This window comes from Bubalus bubalis, chromosome 4, assembly GCF_019923935.1.
Source record: "Bubalus bubalis isolate 160015118507 breed Murrah chromosome 4, NDDB_SH_1, whole genome shotgun sequence".
NCBI classification, from domain to species: domain Eukaryota; kingdom Metazoa; phylum Chordata; class Mammalia; order Artiodactyla; family Bovidae; genus Bubalus; species Bubalus bubalis.
Window position 1 is genome coordinate 54,384,470 of NC_059160.1, and position 15,212 is coordinate 54,399,681.

The 15,212-nt window shown below is 43.0% G+C and overlaps 1 protein-coding gene across 1 annotated transcript in view; it reads right to left on the reverse strand.

Moving 5' to 3' along the window:
* DRAM1 (DNA damage regulated autophagy modulator 1) overlaps window positions 1-15,212 on the reverse strand; it is a 41,291-nt gene that overhangs the window by 12,012 nt on the left and 14,067 nt on the right. The window contains exons 2-3 of the mRNA XM_006058800.4: window positions 6,026-6,093; window positions 3,390-3,532 (exon numbers count right to left, since the gene is read on the reverse strand). Coding sequence (XP_006058862.1) covers window positions 3,390-3,532; window positions 6,026-6,093 — 211 coding nt within the window. The remainder of the gene's footprint in view (window positions 1-3,389; window positions 3,533-6,025; window positions 6,094-15,212) is intronic.

Consider the following 15,212-nt stretch of genomic DNA (forward strand, 5'->3'; position numbering starts at 1 on the left):
TAACTCTTCCCTATAGTCAAGGCTATGGTTTTTCCTGTGGTCATGTATGGATGTGAGAGTTGGACTGTGAAGAAGGCTGAGCGCCGAAGAATTGATGCTTTTGAACTGTGGTGTTGGAGAAGACTCTTGAGAGTCCCTTGGACTGCAAGGAGATCCAACCAGTCCATACTGAAGGAGATCAGCCCTGGGATTTCTTTGGAAGGAATGATGCTAAAGCTGAAACTCCAGTACTTTGGCCACCTCATGCGAAGAGTTGACTCATTGGAAAAGACTCTGATGCTGGGAGGGATTGGGGGCAGGAGGAGAAGGGGACGACAGAGGATGAGATGGCTTGATGGCATCACTGACTCGATGGACGTGAGTCTCAGTGAACTCCTGGAGTTGGTGATGGACAGGGAGGCCTGGCGTGCTGAGATTCATGGGGTCACAAAGAGTCGGACACGACAGAGCGACTGATCTGATCTGATCTGATCTGATAGATCAGGTAGATCTGGTAGATTGCTTCGATTCAAAGGTAACTTCTGCCTCTCATGATTCATGAGATTTCGGAAGACTGTTAACCTCTCTGTGTCTCCATGTCTCCATTGATAAACTACTAACTGTCTTCTGAGGTCATTATTAGAATTATACAAGTAAAGCATGAAATGTTTTCATAAATGTCCATCACCTAGAAAACTTCACTAAATGCTGTTTGTTATGGAATGTAAAATGCACACAATCATAAAAGAAAAGGAAATGTCATTGAGGGGCTCTACCACATGACAATGTGGCAACAAGTGGTGTTTATTTCCTCATACATGTGTGCGTGAGTGCTAAGTTGCTCAATCGTGTCCAACTCTTTGCAACCCTAAGGACTGTAGTCTACCAGGCTCCTCTGTTCATGGGATTCTCCAGGCAAGAATTTTGCAGTGGGTTGCCACCTCCCTTCTCCAGGGGATCTTCCCAACCCAAGGATTGAACCCAGGTCTTCTACATTGCAGGCAGATTTTTACCCTCTGAGCCACTAAGGAAGCCTGAAGTTCTTGTGATCCTGTCCATGGGATACTCCAAGCAAGAATACTGGCGTGGGTTGCCATGCCTTCCTCCAGGGGATCTTCCTGACTCAGGGATCAAACCCATGTCACTTATGTCTCCTGCACTGGCAGGCAAGTTCTTTACCATTGAGCCACCTGGGAAGCCCTATTTCCTCATACGAGACAACAAGAGTAGGAAAATTCAACAGAGCCAAAAGCAAACCAAGTTTGCAGATGCCCCCCGGAAGCCTTATAGGTTTTGCTCCAGAGAGCTGCAGTTTTGGAGCTCACCTTTTGCCAGTGTTAACAGTGAAACCCTGGGAGTTGTGGACTTGTAACACCCCCAAACAAAAACACGTTGGCTGTCGACCTGGGAGGAACATCCCTGCCTTGGGCTGTCCTGAAGATTCTGTGTCATACAAGGGAGGGTGCCTCACCCCTCACAACCCAGCGCTGGGTTTCCCAGAACACTTTATTATACTCTCCCCTCACAGACAACATGAATGTGAGCAAACTCTGGGAGACAGTGGAGGAAAGACGAGCCTGGAGGATTACAGTCCACGGGGTCACAAAGACTCGGACACAACTTGGCAACTAAACAATGATGACGACAGATGGCTTCCTCCAGGTGCAGGGCAGAAAAGCTGATTCCCTGAGGCCCACGTGGTGCAGGTGAGGCGGCGGGATCTCCGACAATGGTCTAATGCCTGCAGACACTAGAGAACAGGGGGACAGCAAACGGTGCAGGTGGAGGCCTGAGGTTATCAGCCTCCCAGGTCCACGCCAGGGGGAAGCGCCTTCCTGCTCTGGCTTTAGTGGACTTGATCAGCCAGCTAGCACTGAAGGCTGACACCTTCTTTTGAAAGTAAGCATCACACAAGATCAACTCACTTCTGTTGGGGAAATGGTTGAAGGAGTTCTCCGGGGCAGAACTAAAAGTCCTCTAGGAATAACTTCCATGACCACAAAGGGACAATGGTGATGGCAGAGCAGGCCCTCTGGGGTGCTGGCCTCTAGTGATGGACCAGTGACCATCACCAAGTGATGACCACCAAGTTCAGATTGCCAGGTACTATGCATTATCTCACTGCATCCCAGCAATAACCCTGTGAGGTGAGTACTCATAGTTAGTACTCCTTTGAAATACAATACTTTTTTAAAATATAAAATATTGTCTCCGTCGACAAAGAGGTCCCATGCTTTCCCTGAAAGAGACCTTGGAATCATAGGAATTCACAAGTTAGAATAAAATCAGTAGGCAGACTTTCCTGGCAGTTTAGTGGTGAGAACTCTGCGCTTCCACTACAGGGGGCACGGGTTCAATCCCTGGTGAGGGGACTCAGATCCCTCAAGCCACACAGTGTGGCCAAATAAACAGTGTTTTTCCAACCCTTGAAGAACAGATCAAGCAGACTCTTCAGTAGTTGTCATATAAGTTAATATGCTCCAATAAGGACATATGTCAGCCCTGCAACTGATTAGCTGAGTAACCCTGAGCAGATTCTTTCACCTCCATGTACCTAGGTCCTCATCTGTGAAAGGAAGAGATCACACGTTTCTCTTTGAACACCAGACGTTCAAACAGTAGCATCAGTAAATATACGCATGCTCACATGCAGAAATATGTTCACACTGTTAGTGAAACCATTACAATGACTGAAGAAGCTCTCCCAGCACATTAAACCACCTCAGGAAGAGCTCAGCCATCCAGAGCCCACAGCAGGGGCTGAAGCATGCTCCTTTTCACAGTCATACATACATGCATCCCATTTCTCCCAAGACTTGACTTTCAAATGACAAAGATTTTTTTCTGGGATCTCCCGTGGGCTCAGTGGTAAAGAATCCACCTGCCGATACAGGAGACACAGGTTCGATCCCTGATTCAGGAAGATCCCACATGCCACAGAGCAACTAAGCCTGAATGCCACAGCTACGGAGCCACAACTACAGAGGAGAGAAGCCACTGCAATGAAGAGCAGCCCCCGCTTGCGTCAACTAGAGAAAGGCCCGGGAAGCAACGAAGACAGCACAACTAAATAAATAAATAAATAAATCTAAAAAAAAAAAAATAGTTTGTTTCTAAAAAGCAAACTATCCCAATTTTCATATACTCATCAACTGTTTGAGAGATCTCTTGGCACAAATGTGCCTCTGCTGTTCTTGCTTCTTCCCTCCAGATACATATCCCTGGAGAAGGGAATGCCGACCCACTCCAGTATTTTTGCCTGGAGAATACCACGGACAGAGGAACCTGGGGGGCTACAGTCCATGGGGTTACAAAGAGTTGGACACGACTGGGCGACTAACACTTTCACTTTTCTTTCCAGATACATAAACTCCATCACCCCCAATAACTTAAAAGACTTCAGGTCGTACCTGGAAATTGGCTACAATACCCATTCCGATGCATCCCACCAATCCGAGAACCAAGGACACCAAGTTAAAAACAGGAGTGCTGAAATAGCTGGTTTGATTTTGCTTCTCTACTATTTTATACCTTGTGTACATTGTGGCTGCCCCTGAAAAAGAAACAGACTATGATGAATTTTTAGTGATCTTTTAGAAGGAAAAATACATGAACAGTTTTGCATGGTTTTTACCAAGATTGTATTGGTTGTTATCAAGATTGTAATCAGTCTCCTGATTGCAACAGTCTTCCCACGCCCTCACCCCTGCCCTTGCTCACCTTATTTCTTTCTGCCATCAGACTCAGACCTGGACTCTCTCTCTCTCTTTCACACACACACACACACACACACACACCCCTGACTTCCCTCGTGGCCCAGTGATTAAGAATCCACCTGCTGATGCAGGAGACGAGGGTTTGATCCTTGTTCTGGGAAGATCCCATATGCCACAGGGCAACTAAGCCCGTGAGCCACAACTTCTGAGCCCACATGCTGCAACTGCTGAAGCCCATGAGCCCTGGAGCCCGTGCTTCAGAGTAAGAGAAGCCACCACATTGAGAACCCGAGCACTGCAACTGGAGTGTAGCTCCCCGATCTCGGGAACTAGAGAAATCCCGCATGAAGTAACGAAGTCCCCATGTAGTCAAAAATAAACAAATTAAAATAAAAAATGTACCATAGGGATCCTGCCAATGTCAGTACAAATAGGTCTATATACCTCATCATGATGTACAGTGAATGCCATACTTATCTCATCTTTCTCCTAATGATAGATTTCTACATTATGTACTTTTCCCATTACAAGCAATGCTCAATGAACATCCTTGTATAGATGTCTTTGGCACACTTTCAGTGTTTCTGAAAGACGAATTCCTCGAAGTAGTATTCCTGGGTCAAAAAAAACTATGCTCAATTAAAATGCCAAGAAGTACCTCCAAATTGCTCCAAGACTGAGGCAATTTATACTCCCAAAGAAGCGTCTGAAAGCAACTATTGCATGCCCTTGTCCTCTTAATTACTGCCAGTCTAACAAATGAAAAATGGCAACCTGTTGGTTTAATTGGCGTTTCTTTGATTGTCCACGAGACTGAGAAACCTTTATTATGTTCACTCGTCCTTTGCATTTCTTCTGAAAATTGCATGCTTATCTTGTTTTTATTTTTCTCTTGAGTTTGTTCATTTTTAATTTGTAGTTGATTTTATGTACATTAAGTACATTAGTCTCTTGTCTTCTATAAACATTACAAATTTTCTTCTGGTCTGTTGTTTGTCTTTAACTTTGTGTATCTTTCATCAATTAGAAGTTTTAATTTTTTATCTACCCAAATCTGTCAGTTCTTTCCTATTTAGCTTCTGGGTTTTGTGTAAGCTTAGATAAGCTTTTCCATCTTAAGGTTTGGAAAATATTTTCCTACAATTACATCCAAATCCTCTTATGGTTTTGTTCTTCATGTTTAGTTCTTTACTTGCCACTGGCTTTTGTGAATGGTGTGAGAGGGTACTATTCCTTTTAACTCAGCAAATTTTGCTTACAGAAAAACTCCACATGATATGCACAGATATATTTAAAATACATTCACTTTGGCAATGTAAATTACAAAATAAGAAATAGCCTAAAATATAACAAAAGGGGATTGAATTATAAATTATCATATGTCCATGAGATGGATATTATGCATGTGTCAGGATAAAGTAGATTTCTATGTATTCAATAGTGTATGACGGCCACATTTTTTACTGAATCTTTAAAAGCAGACTAAAAGCTAATCATTTATCAGAGAGCATTTTAAACAAAGATATTCATGTCAGATTCTGCCTTGCCTCGAAGCAAAAAGCCACACTGATGGGGAGATGTTGTTAATGGAGAAAGCAACCAAGAGGAGTGCAAGGGAGTAAGGCATACATGGGAAATCTCTACATTTTGCTCAATTTTTCCATAAATCTACAAGTGTTCTAAGAAGTAATGTCTGTTAGAAACACACTCACAGACTTCCAAAAGAGGTTATAGTTGCCAGGGAGAAGGAATGGGGAAGGAATAATTAGGGAATTTGGAATGGGCATGTACACACGGCTACATTTAAAATGGGTAACCAACAAGGATCTACTGTGTAGCACAGGGAACTCCACTCAGTGTTATGTGACAGCCTGGATGGGAGGGGAGTTTGGGGGAGAATGGATACATGTATATGTATGGCTGAGCCCCTTTGCTGTGGAACTATCACAACACTGTTTGTTAATCGGCAATACCCTAATACAAAATAAAACGTTTTTTAAAAAATAATGCCTGTTAAAAAGTAACAATAAAAAATGATACTTAAATTATAACATTTTACGTCACCTGAGATTGGGAGTTTTTAATTTACTTATAATAATCATTGTGTACTTAATGACTCTGCCTTAAAGTGTCTGCCTACACTGCAGGAGACCTGGGTTCAAACCCTGGATCTGGAAGATCTCCTGGAGAAGGAAATGGCAACCCACTCCAGTATTCTTGCCTGGAAAATCCCATGGACGGAGGAGCCTGGTGGGCTACAGTCCGTGGGGTCGCAAAGAGTCGGACACGACTGAGCGACTTCACTTCACTTCACTTCATTGTGTACTTACCAAGAAATGCAGAGAAGTTTATCATAAATCCAAAAATGCCACTCTCTGGAGGTGTTGTTCCTGTGTCACTGAGAAAGAGAAGGCATGTCCAAATTAGTAAAAAGGAATTCAGTTCAGCCCCCTGGGCAGGCACATAATTGGCAAGCATTATATTGTGTTCCTTCCATGTGTTGAGCCACTTTGAATTCCAAAGATTTGATCTGATTTTGTTCCAAAGTATTTTCATGTGGGCTCTGAAAAACTAAAAAATCCACTTTTCTTCCACAGTTTTATTGAGATACAATTTTAAAACAGCACTGTATACATTTAAGGTGTACAGCATAATGATCTGACTTAGACACCATGAAATGATCACCACAGGAAGTTTTGTGAACATCTATCATCTCATAGAGATACAACTTTTTTTAAAAAGAAAATTTTTTCCTTATGATGAGAACTTTTAGGATCTACTTTCTTAACTTTCATATGTAACACAGTGAAAGTGAAAGTCGCTCAGTCATGTCCGACTCTTTGTGTCCCCATGGACTATTACAGTCCATGGAATTCTCCAGGCCAGAATACTGGAGTGGGTAGCCTTTCCCTTCTCCAAGGGATCTTCCCAACCCAGGGATTGAACCAGGTCTCCCACATTGCAGGCAGATTCTTTACCAGCTGAGCCACAAGGGAAGCCCACATAACATAAAACAGTGTTAATTATATTACCCATGTTGTACATTACATCTCTGGTACTCATTTATCTGAGAACCACTTTTTCTGAGTCTGTTTCCTTTTTCTGGTCCCTTTTTCTATGAGTTTGTTTGTACATTTGTTTGTTTTGAAGTATAAGTGACAATGCTATGTGAGGAAATACTTAAAGTGAATGGTGATGCTGGTTCGCAGATGATTCCACCTAAAAACTCAGACACATGTGTTCATTTTTTTTGTGTGTATATGTATGTGTGTGTGTTCATACCTGGTGAGGTACTGACTCTTCCAGGGAGGAGGAAAAAAAGGCCAAAAATCACGTTTGAAAAATCTACTATTTGAATATTAAATATATATAAACACATCATTTTAATCTTTAACATGACAATTTATGCATAAAAATTTACATTGCTGAAAAGACGATGGAAGGCTGAACAATAAATATTATTGAGGCTTATCAGTGCTTTATGGAAATAATAAGATATCAAGGGCATACTCATGATGACAAATTATTTTAACAAAAAATAGCTTCTAAGAGACATTTTCAAATGTAGTCTATCAAGGAATTAAAGCTGGAAAGCAGCATTTGGCATGTGCTGGTTTCTATTCATTCACGCCAAGGTTTACATTTTTATGCTCTCAAGCTGCTCACATAAAGCAGCATTTCAAAGTGACAGCAAAAGCGTTCCCAACATAAAACAGCTCAGACCCGTCTTGAATGTTTCCACATTTTAAAACAGCTCTGAAATTTAAGTACTGAAAAATGGATCGAGTTGAAAAGATGCACTTCAAAGTGAAGTGCCCTATATGTGCAGGAAGCAGGAGCATTTGAGCTTTGTGAACATTTAATAGTTGAAGAGTATGAAGAGGTTAATGTTCCCCCTTCCCACAAATGCCTCTGGTCCCAATTCCTTCAATTTCAGTCACACTTAGACTTCCCTGGTGGTCCAGTGGCTAAGACTCTGTGCTCCCGACACAGGGGGTCTAGGTTCCGGCTCCGGTCAGGGAACTAGACCCAGCCTGCCACAATGGATAGAAGACCCTGTGTGCCATAACTAAAACCCGGCACAGCAAATATTAAAAAACAAACAAACAAACCTCAGTGTCCCATGTAACTGTAAGAGTTAACATCACTATTTTCCTACTAATAATTCGTTTTCTCACTAAAGGGATGTTGACATGGAGAAGGCTGCCCGATGTGCAGGACGCCCTTCTGAGCACGACAAGGCTCTGAGTGGGTGAGGAGGGGACAGGAACCAGTGATGGGGAGAAGTGGACACAGCACACGCGTGCCCTTGGGCAGCACTTTGCCAGAAGAGTAATTCACACCGGGGAAAGAAGCCTTCTTTTCTTGCCCTCAGAGTACAGAAAAGCAGCTACCCAGTGACTCATGCAAGAGTACTTGTTGTCACAGGTCTGAAAGGAATCTGCCACGTAAGGGGGTAGGCAGAAGGGGGGACAAAGGTGCTCCAACAGGAGATGAGAAGATGACCAGACTTGGGGACCATCCATCCAGGGACAGCAAACCAGGACATATTTCAAGGGCCCAGGTGTGCAGTCCACATGACATCAAACATGCCATTCGAAAGCTCAGGATTTCAGAATGGTATTTTATTCTTGCTTATCTGTACATTTTAAACCATACAGGCAGAATCTGGGAATTCCCTGGTGGTCCAGTGGTTAGGATTCCAAGCTTTCATTGCTTTGGGCCTATGTTTAATCCATAGTCGGGGAACTAAGATCCTGCAAGCCACCCGGGGGGTGGGGGACCAAAAAAAAAAAAAAAAAGTGGCCACTTCTAAGAACTTTTAAGGATAGTGTGTATATGTGCTCAGTCATGTCCAACTCTGCGACCCCATGGACTGTATAGCCTGCCAGGCTCCTCTGTCCATGGAATTTTCCAGGCAAGAATACTGCAGTGGGTGGGTTGCCACTTCCTCCTCCAGGAGATCTTCCTGACCCAGAGATTGAGCCTAGTCTCCGGTGTCTCCTGCACTGGTAGGCAGATTCTTTATCACTGTATCACCTGCTGCTGCTGCTGCTAAATCGCTTCAGTCATGTCCGACTCTGCAAGACCCCATAGACGGCAGCCCACCAGGCTCTGCTGTCCCTGAGAGTCTCCAGGCAAGAACACTGGAGTGGGTTGCCATTTCCTTCTCCGATGCATGAAGATGAAAAGTGAAAGTGAAGTCACTCAGTCGTGTCTGACTCTTTGCAACCCCATGGACTGCAGCTTACCAGGCTCCTCCGTCCATGGGATTTTCCAGGCAAGAATACTGGAGTTGGTTGCCATTGCCTTCTCCGACTGTATCACCTGGGAAACCCTTTAAGGATAGTAGTGGTTGCCTACTCTTGTTAGTACAAACAGAAGCTCCCTCTTTCATCTCAGACACTGACATGCCATCCTGACGAGGAAGACCCAGAAACTTAGGGTCCATGTGAGTCATGGCCACGGTACATCATCAAACATCAGAAGGACTGGGAGGCCTGGGTAATAGGATGGCATTCATTACCACACAATCAGCCTTGACAAATATCACCCATCTTACTTTGGGAAAGTTGGAATGAGACATCACCACCTAAGAAAGGAATCAGAGCTTCTGCCCAGATGTCAACCTTGATAAAGTGTGGACCAACTTGGGGTAAATATGAGTCAAAAACAAGACTGGAGCTGCTCTGAAAATTGATGTGGTGTGATCCGGCTACTATCAAGCTCTGAGGAAGACAGCTCCCAAAGCATCCTGTCCTTGAAAGCAGATAGGGTGGGGACCCTGGAGGAAGTGAACCAGATATAGCTATTTGACACAAAAGAAACCACCTTAGGCCTAAGCCGCTTTGTGATCTAAGCCTGGCCACAATGCTTGCCCTTGAACATGTCTCAGCAATAAGGATCTTAAGGGAACAAAAGAACAAACAACTGTTATCAGGGAAGAGGAATAAAAATAGCAAAGGTAATAAATAGTTGTAAAGACTCAAAGTTCTGTTTCAATGGTAAAGTTAGCCTGAAGCACTTTCTGGAACTGTTTTGTAGAATTTGGTTTCCCTGGGGCAGGGAATGGCAAACCACTTCAGTATTCGTGCCTTGAGAACCCCATGAACAGTATGAAAAGGCAAAATGATAGGATACTGAAAGAGGAACTCCCCAGGTCGGTAGGTGCCCAATATGCTACTGGAGATCAGTGGAGAAATAACTCCAGAAAGAATGAAGGGTTGGAGCCAAAGCAAAAACAATACCCAGTTGTGGATGTGACTGGTGATAGAAGCAAGGTCCAATGCTGAAAAGAGCAATATTGCATAGGAACCTGGAATGTCAGGTCCATGAATCAAGGCAAATTGGAAGTGGTCAAACAAGAGATGGCAAGAGTGAACGTCGACATTCTAGGAATCAGCGAACTAAAATGGACTGGAATGGGTGAATTTAACTCAGATGACCATTATATCTACTACTGCAGGTAGGAATCCCTTAGAAGAAATGGAGTAGCCATCATGATCAACAAAAGAGTCCGAAATGCAGTACTTGGATACAATCTCAAAAACGACAGAATGATTTCTATTTGTTGCCAAGGCAAACCATTCAATATCACAGTAATCCAAGTCTATGCCCCAACCAGTAATGCTGAAGAAGCTGAAGTTGAACGGTTCTATGAAGACCTACAAGACCTTTTAGAACTAACACCCAAAAAAGATGTCCTTTTCATTATAGGGGACTGGAATGCAAAAGTAGGAAGTCAAGAAACACCTGGAGTAACAGGCAAATTTGGCCTTGGAGTACAGAATGAAGCAGGGCAAAGGCTAATAGAGTTTTGCCAAGAGAACGCACTGGTCATAGCAAACACCCTCTTCCAACAACACATGAGAAGACTCTACACATGGACATCACCAGATGGTCAATACTGAAATCAGATTGATTATATTCTTTGCAGCCAAAGATGGAGAAGTTCTATACAGTCAACAAAAACAAGACTGGGAGCTGACTGTGGCTTAGATCATGAACTCCTTATTGCCAAATTCAGACTGAAATTGAAGAAAGTAGGGAAAACCACTAGACCATTCAGGTATGACCTAAATCAAATCCTTTATAATTATACAGTGGAAGTGAGAAATAGATTTAAGGGACAAGATCTGATAGATAGAGTGCCTGATGAACTATGGACAGAGGTTCGTGACATTGTACAGGAGACATGGATCAAGACCATCCCCATGGAAAAGAAATGCAAAAAAGCAAAATGGCTGTCTGGGAAGGCCTTACAAATAGCTGTGAAAAGAAGAGAAGCGAAAAGCAAAGGAGAAAAGGAAAGATATAAGCATCTGAATGCAGAGTTCCAAAGAATATCAAGAAGAGATAAGAAAGCCTTCCTCAGCAATCAATGCAGAGAAATAGAGGTAAACAACAGAATGGGAAAGACTAGGGATCTCTTCAAGAAAATTAGAGATACCAAGGGAACATTTCATGCAAAGATGGGCTCGATAAAGGACAGAAATGGTATGGACCTAACAGAAGCAAAAGATATTAAGAAGAGGTGGTAAGAATACACAGAAGAACTGTACAAAAAAGATCTTCACAACCAAGATAATCACGATGGTGTGATCACTGACCTAGAGCCAGACATCCTGGAATGTGAAGTCAAGTGGGCCTTAGAAAGCATCACTACAAACAAAGCTAGTGGAGGTGACGGAATTCCAGTTGAGCTATTTCAAATCCTGAAAGATGATGCTGTGAAAGTGCTGCACTCAATATGCCAGCAAATTTGGAAAACGCAGCAGTGGCCACAGGACTGGAAAAGGTCAGTTTTCATTCCAATCCCAAAGAAAGGCAATGCCAAAGAATGCTCAAACTACTGCACAATTGCACTCATCTCACATGCTAGTAAAGAAATGCTCAAAATTCTCCAAGCCAGGCTTCAGCAATACGTGAACTGTGAACTTCCTGATGTTCAAGCTGGTTTTAGAAAAGGCAGAGGAACCAGAGATCAAATTGCCAACATCCGCTGGATAATCGACAAAGCAAGAGAGTTCCAGAAAAACATCTATTTCTGCTTTATTGACTATGCCAAAGCCTTTGGCTGTGTGGATCACAATAAACTGTGGAAAATTCTGAAAGAGATGAGAATACCAGACCACCTGATCAGCCTCTTGAGAAACCCATATGCAGGTCACGAAGCAACAGTTAGAACTGGACATGGAACAACAGACTGGTTCCAAATAGGAAAAGCAGCACGTCAAGGCTGTATATTGTCAACCTGCTTATTTAACTTATATGCCGAGTACATCATGAGAAACACTGGGCTGGAAGAAGCACAAGCTGGAATCAAGATTGCCGGGAGAAATATCAATCACCTCAGATATGCAGATGACACCACCCTTATGGCAGAAAGTGAAGAGGAACTCAAAAGCCTCTTGATGAAAGTGAAAGAGGAGAGTGAAAAAGTTGGCTTAAAGCTCAACATTCAGAAAACGAAGATCATTGCATCCGGTCCCATCACTTCTTGGCAAATAGATGGGGAAACAGTGGAAACAGTGTCAGACTTTATTTTTGTGGGCTCCAAAATCACTGCAGATGGTGATTGCAGCCATGAAATTAAAAGACGCTTACTCCTTGGAAGGAAAGTTATGACCAACCTAGATAGCATACTCAAAAGCAGACACATTACTTTGCCAACAAAGGTCCGTCTAGTCAAGGCTATGGTTTTTCCTGTGGCCATGTATGGATGTGAGAGTTGGACTGTGAAGAAGACTGAGCGCCAAAGAATTGATGCTTTTGAACTGTGGTCTTGGAGAAGACTCTTGAGAGTCCCTTGGACTGCAAGGAGATCCAACCAGTCCATTCTAAAGGAGATCAGCCCTGGGTGTTCTTTGGAAGGAATGATGCTAAAGCTGAAACTCCAGTACTTTGGCCACCTCATGCGAAGAATTGACTCATTGGAAAAGACTCTGATGCTGGGAGGGATTGGGGGCAGGAGGAGAAGGGGACTACAGAAGATGAGATGGCTGGATGGCATCACCAACTCGATGGACTTGAGTTTGAGTGAACTCCGAGAGTTGGTGATGGACAGGGAGGCCTGGCGTGCTGCAATTCATGGGGTCACAAAGAGTTGGACACGACTGAACAACTGAACTGAACTGAACTGGGGCTCAGATGGTCAAGAATCAGCCTCCAATGCAGGAGACCTGGGTTCGATCCCTGGATGGGGAAAATCTCCTGGAGAAGGAAATGCCAACCATTCCTGTATTCTTGCCTGGGAAATCCCATGTACAGAGCTGCGGCTGCAAAGAGTCAGACATGACTGAGCAACCGAGCAAAACCCCTCTTGAGGGCTCACCCACCAGATCAACGGAACCCTAAGGGATGAGAATGTTGACCTTTTTTGACCTCATGGTTCTCAAGCTTGGATACTGTTGACCTCTGCCTCAATTCTATGCTGAATTCCCCTCCACTCAAGCCCTTTCATGAGTACGCATGTACCTTAGCTTAAAACTTACCTAATTTTACTTTGGGGGGAGATACTGCTTTGGGAAAAAGTGTTTTACTTACTTGCTGTAACTAATAAATCCTTCTTTATTCTGTTCTCTGGCTTGGTTGTGTCTCCTGGCTTGATATCTACCAAAAGACAGACTCAGTTTTGAGGGTAACATCATCAGGAAGGTTAAATTCTTCAGCAGAAGAGCTGAGGAGAATACCAAGGGGGTGTGTGTGTGTGTGTTGTGTGTGTGTGTGTGTCTGTGTCAGAGGTGGCGGGGGAGTGTCTGTGTCCTGGCAGCTTGAAGCCACATGGAGGGAGGGCTATTAAATGTTAACAAGTGCTTTTCTTTAAAAATATATGTATATATATTTTTTCATATACATATCCATGTCAGGTGGAAGCTGTAAGGCTATGTGCATAAATACATATGTATTTTATGTATATTATATATACATTATATATATATATATGAAAGACTTTCTGACCTTAAAATGTTCTTTTAAGCCTTTTGGTCTCCAAGCTAATATACATTATAAGTAAATATTACATCACATTTTCTGCCCTACACTAGAATCCAGAGCATAACAATCAAGGGAGTACCAAGGGAATCTATGGTACTCTTCTTATTTACTTTAAAAAAAAAAAAAAAAACATTTATTTGGCTGTGCTGGGTCTTAGTTGCCACATGTGGGATGTAGTTCCCTGACCAGGGGTCGAACCTACTCCCCCTGCATTGGGAGCATGGAGTCTTAGGCACAGGACCACCAGGGAAGTCCCTTATTTTACACTTTTTAAGCCCACAGTGAATGATCATATTGTGCAGAGGGAGAGGTAGTGGGATCTGGCTGGCATATCTGTACCTGGGCACCTGATTTAGGAAAGTGGAGAGTGAATGCCAAGCCAAACCAGTTGCCTCCCAGTTTGGCAGAAGGAGTCCTCTGACCCAGCTCCCACCACAGAACTCTCTGTCACGTGACTTAAGCCCTGCCTGCCTCCCATCCACATCCTCACTTGCCTCCCAGTAAAGGAGGCACTTCCTGGAAACTGTACGGGGATAGGAACTCATCGTTCTCTTGCTTGGGGCTTAGAAGCTATTGAGGTTGTTATGTGTACACAGTTGTGCCTAGGAAACCAATTTACGCCTATATTTACTGTATTTGGAGAAGGAAATGGCAACCCACTCCAGTACTTATGCCTAGAAAATCCCATGGACGGAGATGCCTGGTAGGCTACAATCCATGGGGTCGCAAAGAGTCAGACACGAGTGAGTGACTTCACTTTCTTTCTTTCTTCACTGTATTTACATTCTACAAGTTTAGTTCATCACGGAAAATTCCAAGTGGTTTATCTAACATCTTTCTCCAAAATAATGTAAACATTAAGCCAGTTCATAATCTACCTGATGCTCAGAGGAAGAAAAACATTACAAATAAGACATGCATGATAATATGTTTGGTCAAATGCTGCTCTTTAAAACATTGGATACCTGTGATTCCATTCCATTACCCTAAAGTCTACGCTCATGGTTTATTGGGGGAACTGAGATGCTGACAGTATGCAAAATTATCTGCGTGCCCAGACTGAGGTTTATTAGATTCCCCTAAAATCCTAGGCCCATTGTTCGGATGATTAGCCAGGACTTAGAACCGAAAAACACTTAATGCACCAGTAAAAGGAGACTATCATTTCCTTTTTCTTCACATTTAAATATATTATTCAAAGTAAATATTATAATAAATAGTCATTCCAGGGAATTTTCTTGGCAATCCAGTAATTAGGACTCAATGCTTTCACAGCCATTACCCAGGTTCAATCCCTGGTCGGGGAACTAAGATCCCACAAGACTCTTGGACCAAAAAAAAAAAGATACCCTTTTACTACTTTAAATTATTAGGGTTAACTTTTTGGCAGCTTCACTGAGTGATTATTCTAGGGCAAGAGGTACCCTATAGCTATGTAAACTTTTTTTCAAGGTGTAGTTGATATACAATATTATATTCAACTACTTTTAAACTTGAGAAGAATATCCTAGTCATAAACGC